Here is a 16,068-nt window from a genome sequence, read left to right on the forward strand (position 1 = left end):
GGGAAGCACACACCAAACTGTGCTATTCACGCGGAGGGCAGCGACCTCAACCCAGCCCTCCCTAGAACCAGCCACCTGACTTTCGCTGCCATCTGCCTGGGGGGTATGATGACCATTTGCTGGATAAACAAGGGGTGGGGGATGCAGAGAATCCTGGGTGTCAGAAAGGTTGGTTTTATGACCCTTATTTCCCAAGCCAAGTATCCACAGGTGCAGGTCACACAACTTGGGACAGGCCCTCTGCAGGCCCCACCCAGTCCATGATCAGGCAGCAGGCTGACCAGGGCCACAGAGACCTGGGTGGGTAGACGACAGGACCACAGATGCAGTGCCAGAGCAGCTGCTGTGCACAGCTGAGCGCTCCGAGGTGGCAGCAAGGCCTGGTCACCTCCGCAGGCAGGGCCCGGGTCAGAGTGGCCTCATGGGGCCATGACTTCTAGGGACAGCTGACTATCTGGTATAGCTGTACATCTTTTGAAAATGGGGTTTGAAAAGTCTACTTGAAAGTCAGCCACACAAGGCAAAGGAGCAGCAGGTAAGAAGTAGATAAAATTCACAGAACTGGTCTACAAGCAACAAACAGAACACCACAAAACACCAACAGAAAACACAAAACACACCAGGGCTGTATTTCCCCAAACTGGCAAAGTTGACTCTCCAGTCATGCCTACGCACAGGCCAGGACAGGGAGAGCAGTGCTGTGGTCAATTCCAGGGATGAACCAAACTGAGAAATGTCAAAAACTCAAACTTGAGAAAACCACCCACCCATTCCTTGGAGCACGGATGGTTTAAAAAGGTTATTTGTTGAGGATGCATCTGCCGTTTCAACAGTTTCCACGCCCTGCACTGCACTGTCTCAGGTCTGTCCATCTCCTCACCACTACCCCTCACCCCCAGCTGTCTGATGCCCATGGGCCCAGCAGACATGTGCTGGGGGCTCTGTGGACAGAGACCATCTGTCCCGGGCCTGCAGGACTGGCATGCAGTGAGCTCTCTCCTCCCAGGCCACCCTTTCTGGCACAGCAGCACAAGCTCTGGGCCAGGAGGAGGAGGAGGAGGACAGAAGACCTACAAGTTGCGGAAATGGCCCAGGAGGTGTGGGAGGACTGCTGGTCCGTAAGGTCCGAGAGACCCCCGTCTCCTCTTGTGTAGGGCTCTTTTCCAAGTGGTAGGGTCTCTTCATTTCAGAGATGGTGCCAAGATGGAGCCAGGACAAAGGGCAGCTGATGCTGCAGGCTGGGCCTGGGGGGACTGTGGGAGTTCACATAAATGCACCATCTTTTTTGGTACCAAAGGCATAATCAGAGACCACGGGTGGTTTCAGATCTTTTTTTGCTTCTGGGTAGTCAGAATTGGGCTGCAGCCACCACAAGCAGTTAAAGGTAGGAGCCCTGGCCAACCACGCAGGAGGGCGTCCATGGGTAGTTTTCTTCAATCTTTCACACCTCACCAAACCAGTTTGCCTTCTTGGGGACTTTCTAAGAATATTCAGATGGACAGCTGTCAAGACCGCAGGCTCCCCAGCCCAGGGCCACTCATCCTCTCTCAGGGCACAGCCAAGCACTTCGTGGGAACCCTGAGCAGAGAGTAAGAGTCTCCCCAAAAGCCACAGCCTCGCAGAAGAAGGGACCTGCCCCAGTGCACATATCACCCCAGGTAGAATTTGGTCTCACGGGTGGGGGAGCAAGTCAAATTTAGCCGCTAAATTTCACTTGCCCAAGTGACTCCAACAGCAATGAAAGAGTCTGACAGTGCCATTCTTATCAGAACGGAGAGAGAAGGAAGCGGTCCTTCAGTTTTGAGGTCAGAACAAATGTGAGTATCTCGGTGCCAATGCAAAGTAGGCAGACTGGAAGGAAACCAGAGGTCATGCTGCCAAAAGCCCACGCGTGGGGCTTGCAGATGTTTTTATTTTCTTTGGCCCTGGGAACCCTGCACACCGTTTCCTCTTGGCGCCTCCTCCCTGCTGTGAGAGCTGTGAGCTGAGGGCCCACCAAGGCCTCTACAAGCAGACCCAGCATCCGGGCCACACACTAGCTGAAAGGTCAGGGGTCCCAGCCAGAGGATGGGAGTCTTCCCCAGACATGCACAGGGCAGCCTCTGAGACCACGTGTACTGGTATTTCAACATCGACACCACGTATACCCAGAATGCAGCGTGCAGTTGAAAGGTCCGAGGTGGCGGAGAGAATGCAGCCTTCACACACCAGCCTGAGGTGGGCGGGAGACTGGGGGCCCTGCCCTGCCCTCAGAGCCAGGCTGCCCAGGAAATAGATCAAACTGAAAGGAGGTGGAAAGCGCAGCCTTCTTTGGCTCAGTTGAAATCAAAGGAAGAAAGAACTAGAGGAAACGAGACTGCAACCAACAGCAACAGGACATAGAGGATGCCGCAGAGGAGTTGATGACTTGCTGCCGCTACAAACCCGAGCCCAAGCACAGGCTGTCCATGGCATTCAAAGTGGAGACGTGCAGCAATATCTGGGTCAGGCAGCTTGGAAGGAAGGCTCTGGGGCCGCGGGCATAGGAGCAGAAGCTGCCAAGACGGCCTGAACTGGGAGGGGCCTCTCTGTGTAGATGCGCATAAAGAGAAGGCAGGAGGAGAAGCATTATCTCAATTTTAAAATGTGTTGATGTTAACAGCTTTGTGCTTTTTTTAATTGCATTAAATTTTAAAGCAAGAAAAGAAATTGCTGCTCAAAGGACTCTTTAAGAATAAGAATAAAGTAGAATAAAGAATAAACCACTCTTCCAGTGGTTAAGAGTCTATGCTTCCAGTGCATGGGGTGTGGGTTCGATCCCTGGTCAAGGAAATAATATCCCTCATGCTGTGTGGCATAATCAAAAAATAAAAAGAATAAAGTGAAAGAAATGTAATTAAAAGACTAAGCCCCACACTCCCAGATCCAGATGCTGCACTTCTTAAGAAGGTGCTGAGAAAGGTCCCATCCCTCTCAGGGAGGCAATGCACTCACCCAGGCCGGCGTAAGTCCTCCGCTTGCTCAGGCTGGCAGCTTTCACCAGGAACATGCAGGACTGGTGCGTCATCCAAGAACAGAATACCAAGAGCAGGGCCCCCAGGACGATGCCACACTGGAGGGTTGGGAGAAAAGAGAGATGTTAACAAAAGAAAACTACCCAGCATCTTTATCTCACACACTGAACACAGGTGAACAGCACAAGCGATGACCAAAAGCCCTCTCCGTGGTCCCCACTCCCTAGACTTGAGGCCCCCGCTCTATTTTGTCCCCACGCCAATAGGTAACAGTTCCCGGATGGAGGGCTCAACACGTTCCGTCCAGGGACATAAAGCCTAAACATGTCCCCAAAAGAGCACCAGGGACCCCATTTCCTCCCCAGCTCCTCCCAGAGTCTCAAGGAACAGTGAGGGGTTGCCAGTCTCCCCAGTTCCCTGCAGACACCCTACAGCAAACCACCTTCCAGCCACTTGGATCAACAGCTACGAGTGATAAACACATTCTGGAAGGAAGAGATTAAAAATGACATTTACGCCTTTCTTATAAGTTAAACAGACACTCACCATCTGACCAGCAATTGCACTCCTAGGTATTTACCCAAAAGAAATGAAAACATGTGTTCATGCACAAACCTGCATGCCAATGTTTACAGCAGGTTTATCTGTAATCCAAAAACTGAAGAAACAACCAACTGTCCTACTAGCATCTAGCAGAGCGGAATACACACACAGCCCACCAGCTAGCTCTCCTGCGGGCGGGTCACCACCCCACAGGACAGGTCCATGTGGTCAAAGCCCGTGCATGTATTTCTAACTGCTCCAAATAGGAAATGCCACGCCTGCCTAGCAAAGGTTAAAGAACAGATAAATTGAGCAATGCTAGCCAGACACCTACAACATGATGCATTCTCATACAGTTAAAACCTGGCAACACTGACCAGTGGCTCTGGGGGTGGGAGGGCGACCCTCAGTAAGGAGGCAGGGGTGGGGGGTGCTGGCGATGCTGTGTTCCTCAATCTGGGAGCTGGCTACATGTGTTTGTTAATATTATGAAAATCCATCAAGAGTACACCTAAAATGTGTTCACTTTTCTGTATACATGTTACACTTTAACAAATTGCTAATTTTTTCAGAAAAGTACCCAAATTATTAAAACCAAACAAACAAAAAATGTAAACAAAAACTTTTAAGTGACCTGTCTACCAGATAAAAACACACATTTCCAAATTGCCTGTTGGCCTCACATGGTGTTCTTGCCAACGGGCTTCTCACGGAGAAGACGCTGAGTCTGAGTGATGAGTGACAGCATGTCCTAGCTTGGCCAGGCCCTCGGGGCAGGGCAAACCACTTCCAGGTCTTTGCTTGCAAGAGGGCACCCACTGCTAAGCTCTCCCCCCAGGCAACTCAGCCTGGCCCATTTTTAAATGCTCTGGCAGGGGACTCATGCCCAGCACACAGTAAGACACTCAAATCTGAATCACCAGAGCCCTGCCACAGTGGCACTTGGCAGAGAGACATCAAGGAAGGCAGCACTGCATTTACAGACTCAGGACCAGCCAACTACACATCCCAGGATGCAGTTCTGTGCCAGGCAAGTCACAACGCACGCTGGGGCACGTAGTTCTTCCAGAAACACCCAGAGGTGGCCGGCCCACGCTGGGATTCACAAGCCAAGACACAGATGTTGCTTTTTGAAGCCGCCAGCGTGGCCTTCTACATAGCCCTGCAGTCTCCATCCTCCCAGCAACATGCTCACCAACCAAGTCAGATCAACCACTCACACGGGAACCCTAAATACATTTTCTTTTTGCTATTTTTATCCAAAAGATGCTAAATGTGAAAAATGCAAAGTGTTACTCTAAAATTAAACACTGATGCCAATTTTCAGTTCCAAAATATCCATTTTATTTTCATTTTCCCACCTATTTGGTTTCATCATGTAAGACTGGTCTTTGAGTCCTGTTGGCCACCTGTGCTTCTCTGGGGTCCCTCTCCTCCTCCACCCTCAAGCAATCTAGCTAGTAGACAGCTCCTGCCCCAAGAGGCAGAGGGAACAGGATCTCCAGCATGGCACACAGTAAGCTAAGAAGTTCATTTTTAGGAAAGAAGTTACCCAATTTGGTAATTCTATCACCTCCCTTTTTTACCATACCAAATGCCTGTTTATTTGTGAATTAAACAGAAGCCAAATGAATCCACACCTCAAAAATGGTGAGTTTCTTTCATGCGGTATTTAATGCTGGGATGACACCAATTTTTTAATATTTCGGATTTTTTCAATCAAGGTAACATTTGCATATGGTGAAATGCACAAATTTTAAGCACACAATCCGGAGAATGTAGTAATCACCTTGTAACCAACACCCCAAGCTAGTTCAAAAGCCTGGGGGTTTGACGGTGTGCTTCTGAATACAAATGCAGTCAGGTCAGAGTTTTTAGAAATAATAATAAAGAAAAATAACACTGAATCCTGTGGTCACTTTCCATTTTTGAAAGATCAAATTACTTTGCTACATTTGCACTTCGATCTGAAGTTATTAATTGTTCTTAAGCTTTTAGTTGAGAAAAGAGGGTAAGATGGTTGGATGGCATCACCTACTCGATGGACTTGAGTTTGAGCAAGCTCCCGGAGTTGGTGATGGGCAGGGAAGCCTGGCGTGCTGCAGTCCATGGGGTCGCAAAGAGCCGGACACGACTGAGCGACTGAACTGAAGCTTTTCGTTGAGGGAATTCCCTCAATTTCTCTTGCAGCCACGGAGCGGGCAAGCTGCGGGGCCGCCTCCCCCAGTCCTAGTTCCCGTGAGGGGGTGAGCCCGGGGCGGGGAGGGGGGTGACCACTGCCTTCTGGACTCACCTGTTTGAAGCAGAAGGGCATGGTGAGGACACTGACCCCTACTATGCTGTTCACTATGTTCGTGATCAGCCCCCAGTTGGAGGCGGCGGCCGCAGTCATAGCGCGGGGTCTAGGGGCCCGGGAGCCCCAGTTCAAGGCGCCGGGAGGACGGTGGGGCGTGAGACCCTGAGGGAGACGGGTGGCTGGCTGCCTGGAGGAGGTGGCCTCTTGGGAAGGCGGCAGGAGTAGTCAACCTCCAGACCCCGCCAGACCCCACGGCCGCCTCATGTCTTCCTCCTACGTTGGTTCTCGCTGGCCACCTCCGTGTCCCCACGAATAGACCAGGAAGAATTGCGGGGTGCCAACGAGGAACACCTCAGCCCGGCTTCGCAGCCACCCTGACACACACTTCCTCCTTCCGCGGGCTCCTCCGCCCGGAAGTGACGGCAAATAGGCGGCGCTCAGGCAGGGCTCTTACGGAGAGAAGCGAGCCCAGTGGGGCGGGGCTTGGTGGGAAGCAAACCAATGAGAGGTGGATCTGGGTCTGTGGGGCGGGGCCTGGGGCGGGGCCAGGTGGCTGAGCACCTGTTCCAGCACCCAGCTAATAATCCTCCTGAGGACCTAGTATCCTGAGCCCTTTCTTTCAAGACCTGGAGCACAAGGAACTCGCCACAGCTCTACATTGTCACATACATATGGTATCATCAGTTGGGCTAATCTGGTGAATACAATGGAATCGCATTATGGTTTTTATTTTTATCTTTAATATTTATTTATTTGGCTGCATGAGATCTTAGATGCAGAATCTTCAGTTGTGGCATGCTAACTCTTAGTTTTGGCATGTGGGATCTAGCTCCCTGACCAGGGATAGAGCCCAAGTCCCCTGCATTGGAAGTGCAGAGTCTTAGCCTCTGGACCACCAGGAAAGTTCCTCACTGTGGTTTTTAATTTGTTCCCCCAATTACAAATGAGGTAAATCATCTACTCCTATTTTTATTGTCCATTCATATTTCTTCTTGAAATGCTTATTCATTTTGCCCATTTTTCTAATTAGCTATTTGATCTCACAAATTTTGCATTCTTTCAATGTGCTTGATAACTAACCCTGTGTCCCTCAATTGGGGTTCTTCTGATGCCTCCTCGTTGTATTAGTTTTTCATAGCTAGAGTAACAGATCACCACAAATTTAGCAGCTTAACCAACACAAACCTGTTCTTTCGGTTCTGTGGGTCAGAAGTCCAGAATGCATCTCACCAGACTGAAATCAAGATGTGAGCAGGTCACCCCCTTTATGGAAGTTCTTGGGGAGACTCCATTTCCTGCTCATTGGGTAGCTGGCAGAATTCAATTCGTTTGGGTGGTAGGACCAAGGCCCCCACTGTCTTGCAAACTGAAAACTGAGGCCTGTTCCCAGTTTCTAGAGGCCATGTTCCCTGGCTCATGACCCCCTTCTTCCAACTTCAAAGTCAGCAACAGCAGAGAAGGGGTCAACTCCCTCTCACTTCACATATCTGACCCAGCCAGGAAAAGTTTTCCAATTTTAAGTATTCATGTGATTAGATTGAGTCCATCCGGATAATCCAGGATAATCTCCCCATCTCAAGGTCTGTAACCTTAATCACAGCTGCAAAATCCCTTTTGGCATGTGAGGTAACATATTCACAGGTTCCCTGGATTAAGGGGGTGCACATCTTTGTGGGGAGCCAGTATTCTGCCTACCCACACTCATGGTGAAATTCAAGTTACATTTCTTTGGCACAAATATCGTGGATTTGCTGCTGTGTTTCCACTGAATCCTATCAGATGCCCTACAATTTTGATTTGTCCCATTACTGGCTATATTCTCTCTGATTGCTTCATTAGATAGCTATGTCTTTCTCCTTAGTAAATAATGAGTGGTTTGTGGGAAGGTACTTTGAAACTAGATGTCCTGGTCCTTGTCAAACTTGCAACCTATTAATATATCAACAGCACTGTGGACTCCTGTTTTCCAATTGTATTCAGTGGGTTATCATCCAGTATTATCATGAGTTATTTTGATGTGCCAATTTCCTAGACTTGGACAGTGAGAGCACCTTCAGCTGGCCCCTTTGTCCTGTGCTGTGTTCCTGTCATTCTCTGAGCACTTCCTTGCTTTCTTGCACGATAAGGTGTTCCAAGCTCATTGTGTACTTTTCAAGAATCGATCGTTTCTCCAAGAACTCCAAGGAGTCCTTCCAGTGGAGACTAGTCATAGAGACCAAGATCTGGGCCCTGGTCCTGGCCACTGTTCCTCAATGGGCAGAACTAGAAGACACGTGTGTGTACCACACTCACATCTAGATTTCTTCCTAGGTCCATCTACATATTGAAAGTCATATGTTCACAGCAGTATCTCCAAACACTGCTGGGGGTCCAGGGCCACAGTTTTCATCCTGATATTCTCCCCTTTGATACTTGTAATGCCTGAGTTGATGCCCTCCACCTCACTTAGGCCCCAATACCTTCCCCCGGGCTGCCCCACCCCCATCCCAGAGTCCCTCTCCACCACACTGGTTCTGAGTGGCCTCCCACTCGCAATTCCCAATGGCACAGACACTCGCCTCACCTTGCACTACCTAAAGATTTTAGGACTGATGTGTAAAGCAGAGAGAGTCAGGGATGTGCCTGTTTCTGAACCTGCACCCTTTCTATTCTCACTACCCACACGTGAGTTCAATCAGCAGAGCTGATGTGATGCCGCTGTTCTGTGGGAGCCTTCTGAAGTACAAAGGCTGTGTGACCCTGGGCATATTAAAGAACCTCTCTGACCACCCATTATTGGGTCATCCATCACCGAAGAGGCAGCAACTTTCCATTTGGTTGCTAGAGGTGACAGCCGTGGGCACCATCTGGGGAAGGAGGTGGAGGGGGCTGGACTAGGGTCCCACCTCTGGATGCTGGCGACTCAAGACTTCAGACAGAGGGGGATGCTGACCCCACCTGACACACCTATATTAAGGTGACAGATCCTGCTTCTCCCACACCAGTGCCCGCTTTACCAAGGGGGAACCCCTCTACCACTCCCTTCCCCTTCCCTCCCTCTCTCCCACCTCAACCCTCACCAAAGACATGCAGGGACCCAGCCTGGGTTAAATCTATCTGACAGTTGTGGCTGCTTTAGAGAAGGTCTCCTGGAGAAGGTGACCTAGGTCCAGGAGGCAGCCGTGGGCAGAGCCAGAGCTGTGGAGCTGGCCGTGACCTAGCTACCAGAACATTGGATCAATCCTCAGTGTTTTCAGGTGTTAAATAGGGCTGATGACCCTGCTCTGTGATTCTCTGTGACATCACAGGTGCAATCCTTTATCTCCTGGAGACCATCATTGTTTTTTCTAGCAATCCTCTGCTTTTCCAGGGCTTCCCAGGTATGTGCATGCTAAGTCACTTCAGTTGCGTCCATCTCTCTGTGACCCTATGGACTGTGGCCCACCAGGCTCCCCTGTCCATGGGATTCTCCAGGCAAGAATACTGGAGTGGGTTGCCATGCCCTCTTCCAAGGGGCTTCCTAGGTGTCGCTAGTGGTAAAGAACTGGCCTGCCAATGCAGAAGACCTGGGTTCGATCCCTGGGCCAGGAAGATCCCCTGGAGGAGGAAATGGCAACCCACTCCAGTATTCTTGCTGGTATATTCCCTTGGACAGAGGAGTCTGGCAGACTACAGCCCATGGGGTCCAAAGAGTCAGATGGGACTGAAGTGACTGAGCACACACACAGCTTTTCCATCTGTCTCCAGTTTCCAAACTGGAGGCATGAGAGGGAGCCAGGATGGTCCCTCGGAAATGAATACTGGGGGGCTCCAGGGAGTTGGGGCGAGATGGGCATCAGGGACCCTGGTATGGGGCCTGAGATTTCATCACCCCAGCAAGCAGGACTTAAATGTTCACTCTAGCCCAGTGGCTGAACTGTCCAGAAGCCCAAGTTTCTATACCCTTCTCTGGTTGGATCCTCCATCTTTCAGGCTGTCTTGTGTAGGAGCAGAGCCTGGAGGCTGTCCTGAGCCCAGGGAGGTGGCCGAGCGAAGGAACCCAGGCCTGGTGGCCCTGACTCCCTGCACGCTCCTCCCGCTGTTTATATAACCTCAGAGCCATAAAACTGACAACAGGTCCAGCAGGCAGGAATGGATCTTATTTAGCATCCACTGGGCGGGGCGCCATCGGATCACGTGCTGCGGAGGGATCCACCAAGCTCCCCCCCATGCCAGGCTGCCTCCTCAGAAGAAGGGGTACTGCGAAAACCACGTGGAAGGACCAGCCAGCTTCACAGGGAGACTCAGGGCTGCACCCACCCCCTCCACACACACACACACACACACACACACACACACACACACACACACACACACGGCCCTGACCTTGGTTTCCTGGGTGCGGGCAGTCAGGCCTTAACGAGGTGTGAGGGGAGAGAGGGTCAGCCCTGGTGTTTTCCAAAGTGCACTTACTCCATCCACTTCATAGTCCCTTTTGTGGTGGGTGAGGAGAGAGCATGAGGTGGGGCAGGCAGGGCTGGCCACCACTACTCATAGCCTGGAGGAAGATTATGTCCCCCCATCCTCTGTCAGGGGCCCACCAAGTTGGAGATGCCTGGGGAGCCACCAGGTGCAAGGGAGCTTTCCTGGGGCTGACAAGGGGAAGCTGGCTGGGCCACCCTTAGTCCTCCCACTGAATGGGCCCAGCTCTGAGAGTCCACCCTTGACCTCAGCCCCTAAAGCCAGGGACCGAGGGTTTTTCCCGCAGCTCAAGCCGCTGGTGTGACTCCTGGGCTGTTGGTTCAGGTTCTGGGAGGAGGGCTGGGGCCAGGTACTCAGGAGAAGAAGGCAGGAGAGTAGCTGTTGTTGGGCACCTAGGCTGGGTGGGCCTGGGAGATCCTAGGGGGCCCAGCAGGGTCTTCCAGGGGTTTTCACACCGCTTCCCTCCGCCTCTTGAGCAGGGGCAGCCATAAGTCCCTCTGTTGGAAAATCACAGACTAACCATCCAATCCTCCAGGGGCCCCCTACCCAAGCCCCAAATTCCCAGAGACTAGGAAAGCTAGAAGCCTGGCAAGCAGAGGCCAGGCCAGCTGACCCAGCCCTGAGGGAGACCAGAAGCCAGCTGGGCCAAGAGTGGACCAGGCCTCCCCTCCCCAGGTGGCTCTGGGTCCCAGAGCAGGGGTTCGCAGGGAGGCCCACCTTCCAGCCTTTCCTGGAAGGCAGGAAGCCAGAATGGGGTGCTGGGGAGAGGCACCTACATTTTCTCCCAGCCAGCAGCCTAGCCCAGGTGCCCACCCTTGGTCCTCCCCAGGGGACCCCACTGGGCCGACCCATCCCAGGATGCCTGGTGGGGAGGGAGAGGGCCAAGAGGTGTTTTCTACAAGGAAGTGAGAAATAGCCATCAGCAGAGCTGCTTCTCAATGACCCTGAACCCCCCAGACCCACCAGTGAGGGCCTGCGACTTCCCAAGCCTGGGGTCACCGCTGCCAAGGCCACCCTCACCTTCTCTCCCTGCAGGTTTAAGGTGAATGTGAGGCCACCCCCTCATTCACATGTGCATTCCTAACCCCTGTCCCTCAGCATGTAGGGGGCCCTGATCCATTATGACTGGTGTCCTTATAAAAACGGGGAATTTGGGCACAAGCACCCACATGGAGTGAACACCTGTGAACACTGGCAGAGACTGGTATGATTCATCTACAAGCCAAGGAACGCCGGGAGCCACCGTCAGCACCAGGAGCTGTGAGAGGGACGTGAAGCAGATTCTCTCGCAGAAAGAACCGACCATGCTGACACCCTGGTATCAGGCTTCTGGCCCCAGAATTGGGAGAGAATAAATTTCTGTTAAGTCTATAAGAACTTTATTCCATCAGCCCCAGGACATGAACGTCACCATACTGCACTTTCTGGACACTCGGGTTTCAGGACCCTCAGTGTTCACATGCCACAGCCCCTGCCACAGCCTCACCTGCTCCATCTGACATGCTCATCTTTCCCCTCCTTGACCAGTCGTCCACTGGTGCCCTTCACCGCCGCTTCTCCCAAGCCTTGGCCCTGTCTCTTCCTTGTATCTGGACACCCCTCAATGCATGAGCCAACTATGACCTCCTCTAGGGCCAAGTTCTCCACACCACCTGATTTGCAGCACTCACCCTGGAGAACCATAGGAATTGGAGCCATTAAAGTGTGTGCCCAGGTGAAATTCCTGCCTAATTGCTGCAGGTAGAGAGGGTCCATGGGCCATCCTTCCTGGCCCAGGTCATCAGATCATATCTGTTCCAACCCTTCTCACAGGGCAAATTCTGGACTTCCTGCTAGAGGCAGTCAATGGCAATCCCTAACTATTGCCCTCCCCATTCTACAGATGGGAAAACTGAGGCTCAGAGAGGTGAAGTGATTTGCTCAAGACCATGTAACTCCTAAGTGTGGGGACTAGGCGTGGACCCAAGTCATAGTGGCTCCATAACTCCTTGACTCAGGGCCACTGGCCTCTGCCAGCTGAGCTAAGCTGAGGGAGGAAGCATCTTCTAGCTGGTGGTCGAGTCCAGCACCATTCTGTGGGGCTGGCTCCTAGGGACGCTTTTGGCCATGTTAGGGGAGAAAGGACACAACACAATTGCACCACTCCAGACCCGCCCTCGAGCTCACCTGCACACAAGCTTTGGGGCCTCATGTGGCCTCTGCAGACCTGTTTCCCACCAAGGCCTCCCCTGTCCCTGGTCTTACAGGGGAGCCCTTGACCAGGTCCTATCCAGCAACCAGGAATGGGAAGTGTGTCCCCATAGGGAAAGCCTTCTGTGCAGCCAGGGTGAGCTGGAAGGACAGTATGACCTTTGTGATGTCCCTGGTCTCAGACAAAAGCTGCAGATTATCATCTTGGCCACCAGGAGAAAACTCCCCCTGAATCTCATTATCATCTTGTAATTAGAGGGGGTGGCTGAGAATTCGATAAGTTGGAAAACCTGCATTCATCTACTTTTTTTTTTTACCCTTTTCTAAAAATTCCAGACACGAGGCGAAAGCTGCCTGGGCCCACAGGTGCAGCATCACACGTCCAGACACAAGGAGCCGCATGCACAGGCCCCAGGCCCCCTCCCTACAGCCCCATCAGGGCAAGTGGGTTTCCCACCTCGGTCCCTGGAAACTTTGCAAGTGATTTCCTTTCTGTTGGGGCTGGAGGTAGATCTGGGGGTGCAGGAAAGGCAAGATCGTGTCTAAGTTCATTCTCCTGACGCACCAAGCAGGTTAAGAGCTGGCATTTGACTCCAGTAGCTCTGGAGCCTTAACCAGCAAACCATGTGCTCCCCTGCCTGCCCTGGGCCTCCATCCTCCCTAAGCGGGGATGCCAAGCTGTCCCATGGCCACTTTTTGCTCAGCCTCAGTCTGGCAGGCTGGGGGCAAAGTCAGGCTGAGACCCCAGAATGCACTCAGCCCACACTCCTCCTTGCGCCATGGGTCCTCTGTGGTGCAGGCCACTGAGGCACATGAAGCCTCACCCCTGCTCCCCAGGCTGCATCTCAGGAGTGGGGACAAAGGGTAGGATGTTCTGGCCGCAGATGTACGAGCCCCAGGCTTGCCAGGGTGAGAGGCCTCAGAGGCTTTGTGAGCCAGTAGGAAACTGCCATTTCATGCTCCAGAAGGGAGAGGCCAGTAGTGGTGGCCCAAGCCTGGCAAATGCACCCTTCGGGAGCAGGGAAGGGCCTGGGAGACCTGAAGACCTTCCTCTTCAGCCCCTTCTGCATCTGGCTTCCAAAGCCATAAAAGTGGGCAGATCTCCCAGGGATCAAACCCCTTCCAGGACAGCAGCCCTAGGATCAAAGATGTCACTTCTCTCCCATAAAAGGTGTGCCCCAAACAGGCCTTGCCAGGTACCACAGAGCCCGGGGTCCCCACTCAGGCTCCAGGGAAGGCTGTGACCCACGGGGTGGGAGGTGACACGAGAAAGTCAGGTGGCCCCCTTCAAGCGGGGGAAGTCTTGCCCTTGCCCTCATCATTAGAACACTGAGCTCCTCTAGTGGCCCCAGCAGACCCAGAGGGATACATTTCTGACTTCTCTTTGCTGGGTTGGGGGACAGGACTGGAATGGTAGGGGCTGAGAGAGACACAGCTGGGAGTCCCGGGGCACAGTTGGGCCGTATCCAGCTCCCCCATCGAACAGCTGCAGCCCCCCAGGCTCCCTGCACTTGTGGCTGCCCTGCAGTCGGCAGGACAGTGGGCTGTGGGGCGGGATGCAGGAATGTGACATGCCCGGGCGTGGGGCTAGGCTTCTGAGAGCTTCCCCAGCTGTGCAGAGGCCCCAACAGATGGAGCCTGGGTAATTAGAGCCAATGACAGCCAAGGGCTGATGGAGACAAGGCAGGTGGGGGCTCTAGGATGGGCTCTGCCTGGGAACCCAGGCCCCTCCACTCCTCAGGCAGAGGGCCAGAGCTGGGGTTGAGGGGGTGGGAGTGCAGCCTTCTTGAATACAGGGGACCCGGGCAGTAGCGGGAAGGGCAGAGGGCAGTGGATCCGGCTGGGCCCTCCGGATCCACGCCCAGGCTGTGTCTAATCCTCAGGCCCCCCTGTGTGATAAGGAGCAGTTTCTGCTCCCACAGGAGCTGGGGGGCCCCCACCTGGCCCTGGGCAGGAGTAGACTCAGTCTTCATCTCTCCTTCAGAGGGGCTGCGGCTGCTGACAAGGCTGTAGGCACCAGGCAACGTTCAAATCCCTTCTAGCCAGTGGGCTGGGCATCTTCATCCAGCCTCGGTTTCCTCACCTGAAATATACTGTTACACGCACCCACACATACACACACACACATACTCGGGGACACACACACACATGGGGACACACACACACACCCCTCCACAGCCATAGAAGTTAATTATGTATAAGGAGCTCAGTTGTGTCCAACTCTTTGCGACCCCATGGACTGTAGCCCACCAGTCTCCTCTGTTCATGGGATTTTCCAGGCAAGAATACTGGAGTGGATTGCCATTCCCTTCTCTAGGGAATCTGCCTTACCCGGGATCAAACCCGGATCTCCTGCATTGCAGGCAGATTCTTTACCCTCTGAGGGAAGCCCCAGTTAATTCATGGAGGTCCACAAAGGGCCTGGTCCACAGCAGGAGTTCCATCACTGAGGAGTCCCCTTCCTCCAGCACTGCCCACCCCTTCCTCTGGAAGCGGCCACGTGGGCCCTGCTGTTGCCTCTGCAGGTAAAAAGCTGGCCTCTGCTTGTGGACACTTGGCAGCTCACAGGATCTTGGCCCCAGGGACAGGAGGGTGGTCAGCACACCTGCTGGGTCAGGTGCCATGGAGGAGGAGCGGGACCTGCGTGTGGGAAGCAGCAGGTGAGCATGGGACGTGGGCACCGTCACTGCCAGCTGGTGTTGGTACTGTTGCTTAGGTGCCCAAACACAGAGTTTTCAGGTAACAGCTGCTGCTGCTGCTAAGTCGCTTCAGTCGTGTCCGACTCTGTGCGACCCCATAGATGACAGCCCACCAGGCTCCCCCATCCCTGGGATTCTCCAGGCAAGAACAATGGAGTGGGTTGCCATTTCCTTCTCCAGTGCATGAAAGTGAAAAGTGAAAGTGAAGTCGCTCAGTCGTGTCTGACTTTTAACGACTCCATGGAGGAGCTAATGAAATCCCAGGCCAGAGGGTGCTGAGACGCAAGCCTGGCACCCGTTGCATGTCCAGGGCCCATCAGAGACTGGCACTGATGACAAGGCCACCAGGCTTACATTCCAGCTGGGCTCTTCCAGCTGTCCCTACACTACCGAGGGGTGTGACCTCTTCCCTAAGTTCAGGGCGGGCAGTCGGACTGGCTGAGTACAGCTCCTGGAGGGTTCAGAGTGTCAGCCAGCTCCCAGCCTGTCCAGGCTCTGCACAGACGACTCTCTTGTGCTCCACATTCTGCGAGTGGAGGCAGCCAATCTGGGGGCAGTGGAGGGGGCAAGTAGGGGAGAGGTCCAAGCAGGCAAGAAGCCCCTGGCCCTATTCCGTCCTCCAGCCCCCTAGGGAAGGCCGTCACAGGACAGACCTGCAACATGCTGCCCCCACCCTTCCTGGGGTCCCCTAGCCCCCAGCAGGGATCTTGAAAGGACTCCTTTGTGTGGTGAGCTCCTCTCTGGGGGCTGGGCCACAAGATCACCTCAATTCCCAGCTGACAGGAACTGAAGTCACCCATGTTCAAGGCTATGGTGGGGGGAGTTACCCCAGTGGGTCAGACCTTCCTAACACTGTACCCTCAACCCCCAGAGAAGAGCGAGCCCCCTCTTTGATCTGCAGGTCCTG

General features: G+C 53.4%; 1 protein-coding gene and 1 long non-coding RNA gene across 26 annotated transcripts in view; one reads left to right on the plus strand and one right to left on the minus strand.

Annotated features, from left to right (window-relative positions):
• SLC38A10 (solute carrier family 38 member 10) overlaps nt 1–6,230 on the minus strand; it is a 41,475-nt gene extending 35,245 nt beyond the window's left edge. For all 25 annotated transcript variants that reach the window (XM_081576201.1, XM_081576200.1, XM_081576203.1 and 22 more), the window contains exons 1-2: nt 5,830–6,230; nt 2,974–3,091 (exon numbers count right to left, since the gene is read on the minus strand). Coding sequence is in view for 23 of the 25 variants with exons in the window: in XM_081576203.1 (XP_081432329.1) it covers nt 2,974–3,091; nt 5,830–5,928 (217 nt within the window). In the remaining 2 variants the exon portion in view is untranslated. The remainder of the gene's footprint in view (nt 1–2,973; nt 3,092–5,829) is intronic.
• A 2,424-nt stretch (nt 6,231–8,654) lies between these two features.
• On the plus strand, nt 8,655–11,643 carry LOC145541007 (uncharacterized). The gene is made up of 2 exons (XR_014078710.1): nt 8,655–8,788; nt 11,371–11,643. It is a non-coding gene; the product is annotated as an uncharacterized LOC145541007 (long non-coding RNA).
• Nucleotides 11,644–16,068: the final 4,425 nt, after the last annotated feature.

This window comes from Giraffa tippelskirchi, chromosome 3, assembly GCF_054371585.1.
Source record: "Giraffa tippelskirchi isolate mGirTip1 chromosome 3, T2T-mGirTip1v1.2.pri, whole genome shotgun sequence".
Classification (NCBI taxonomy): Eukaryota; Metazoa; Chordata; class Mammalia; order Artiodactyla; family Giraffidae; genus Giraffa; species Giraffa tippelskirchi.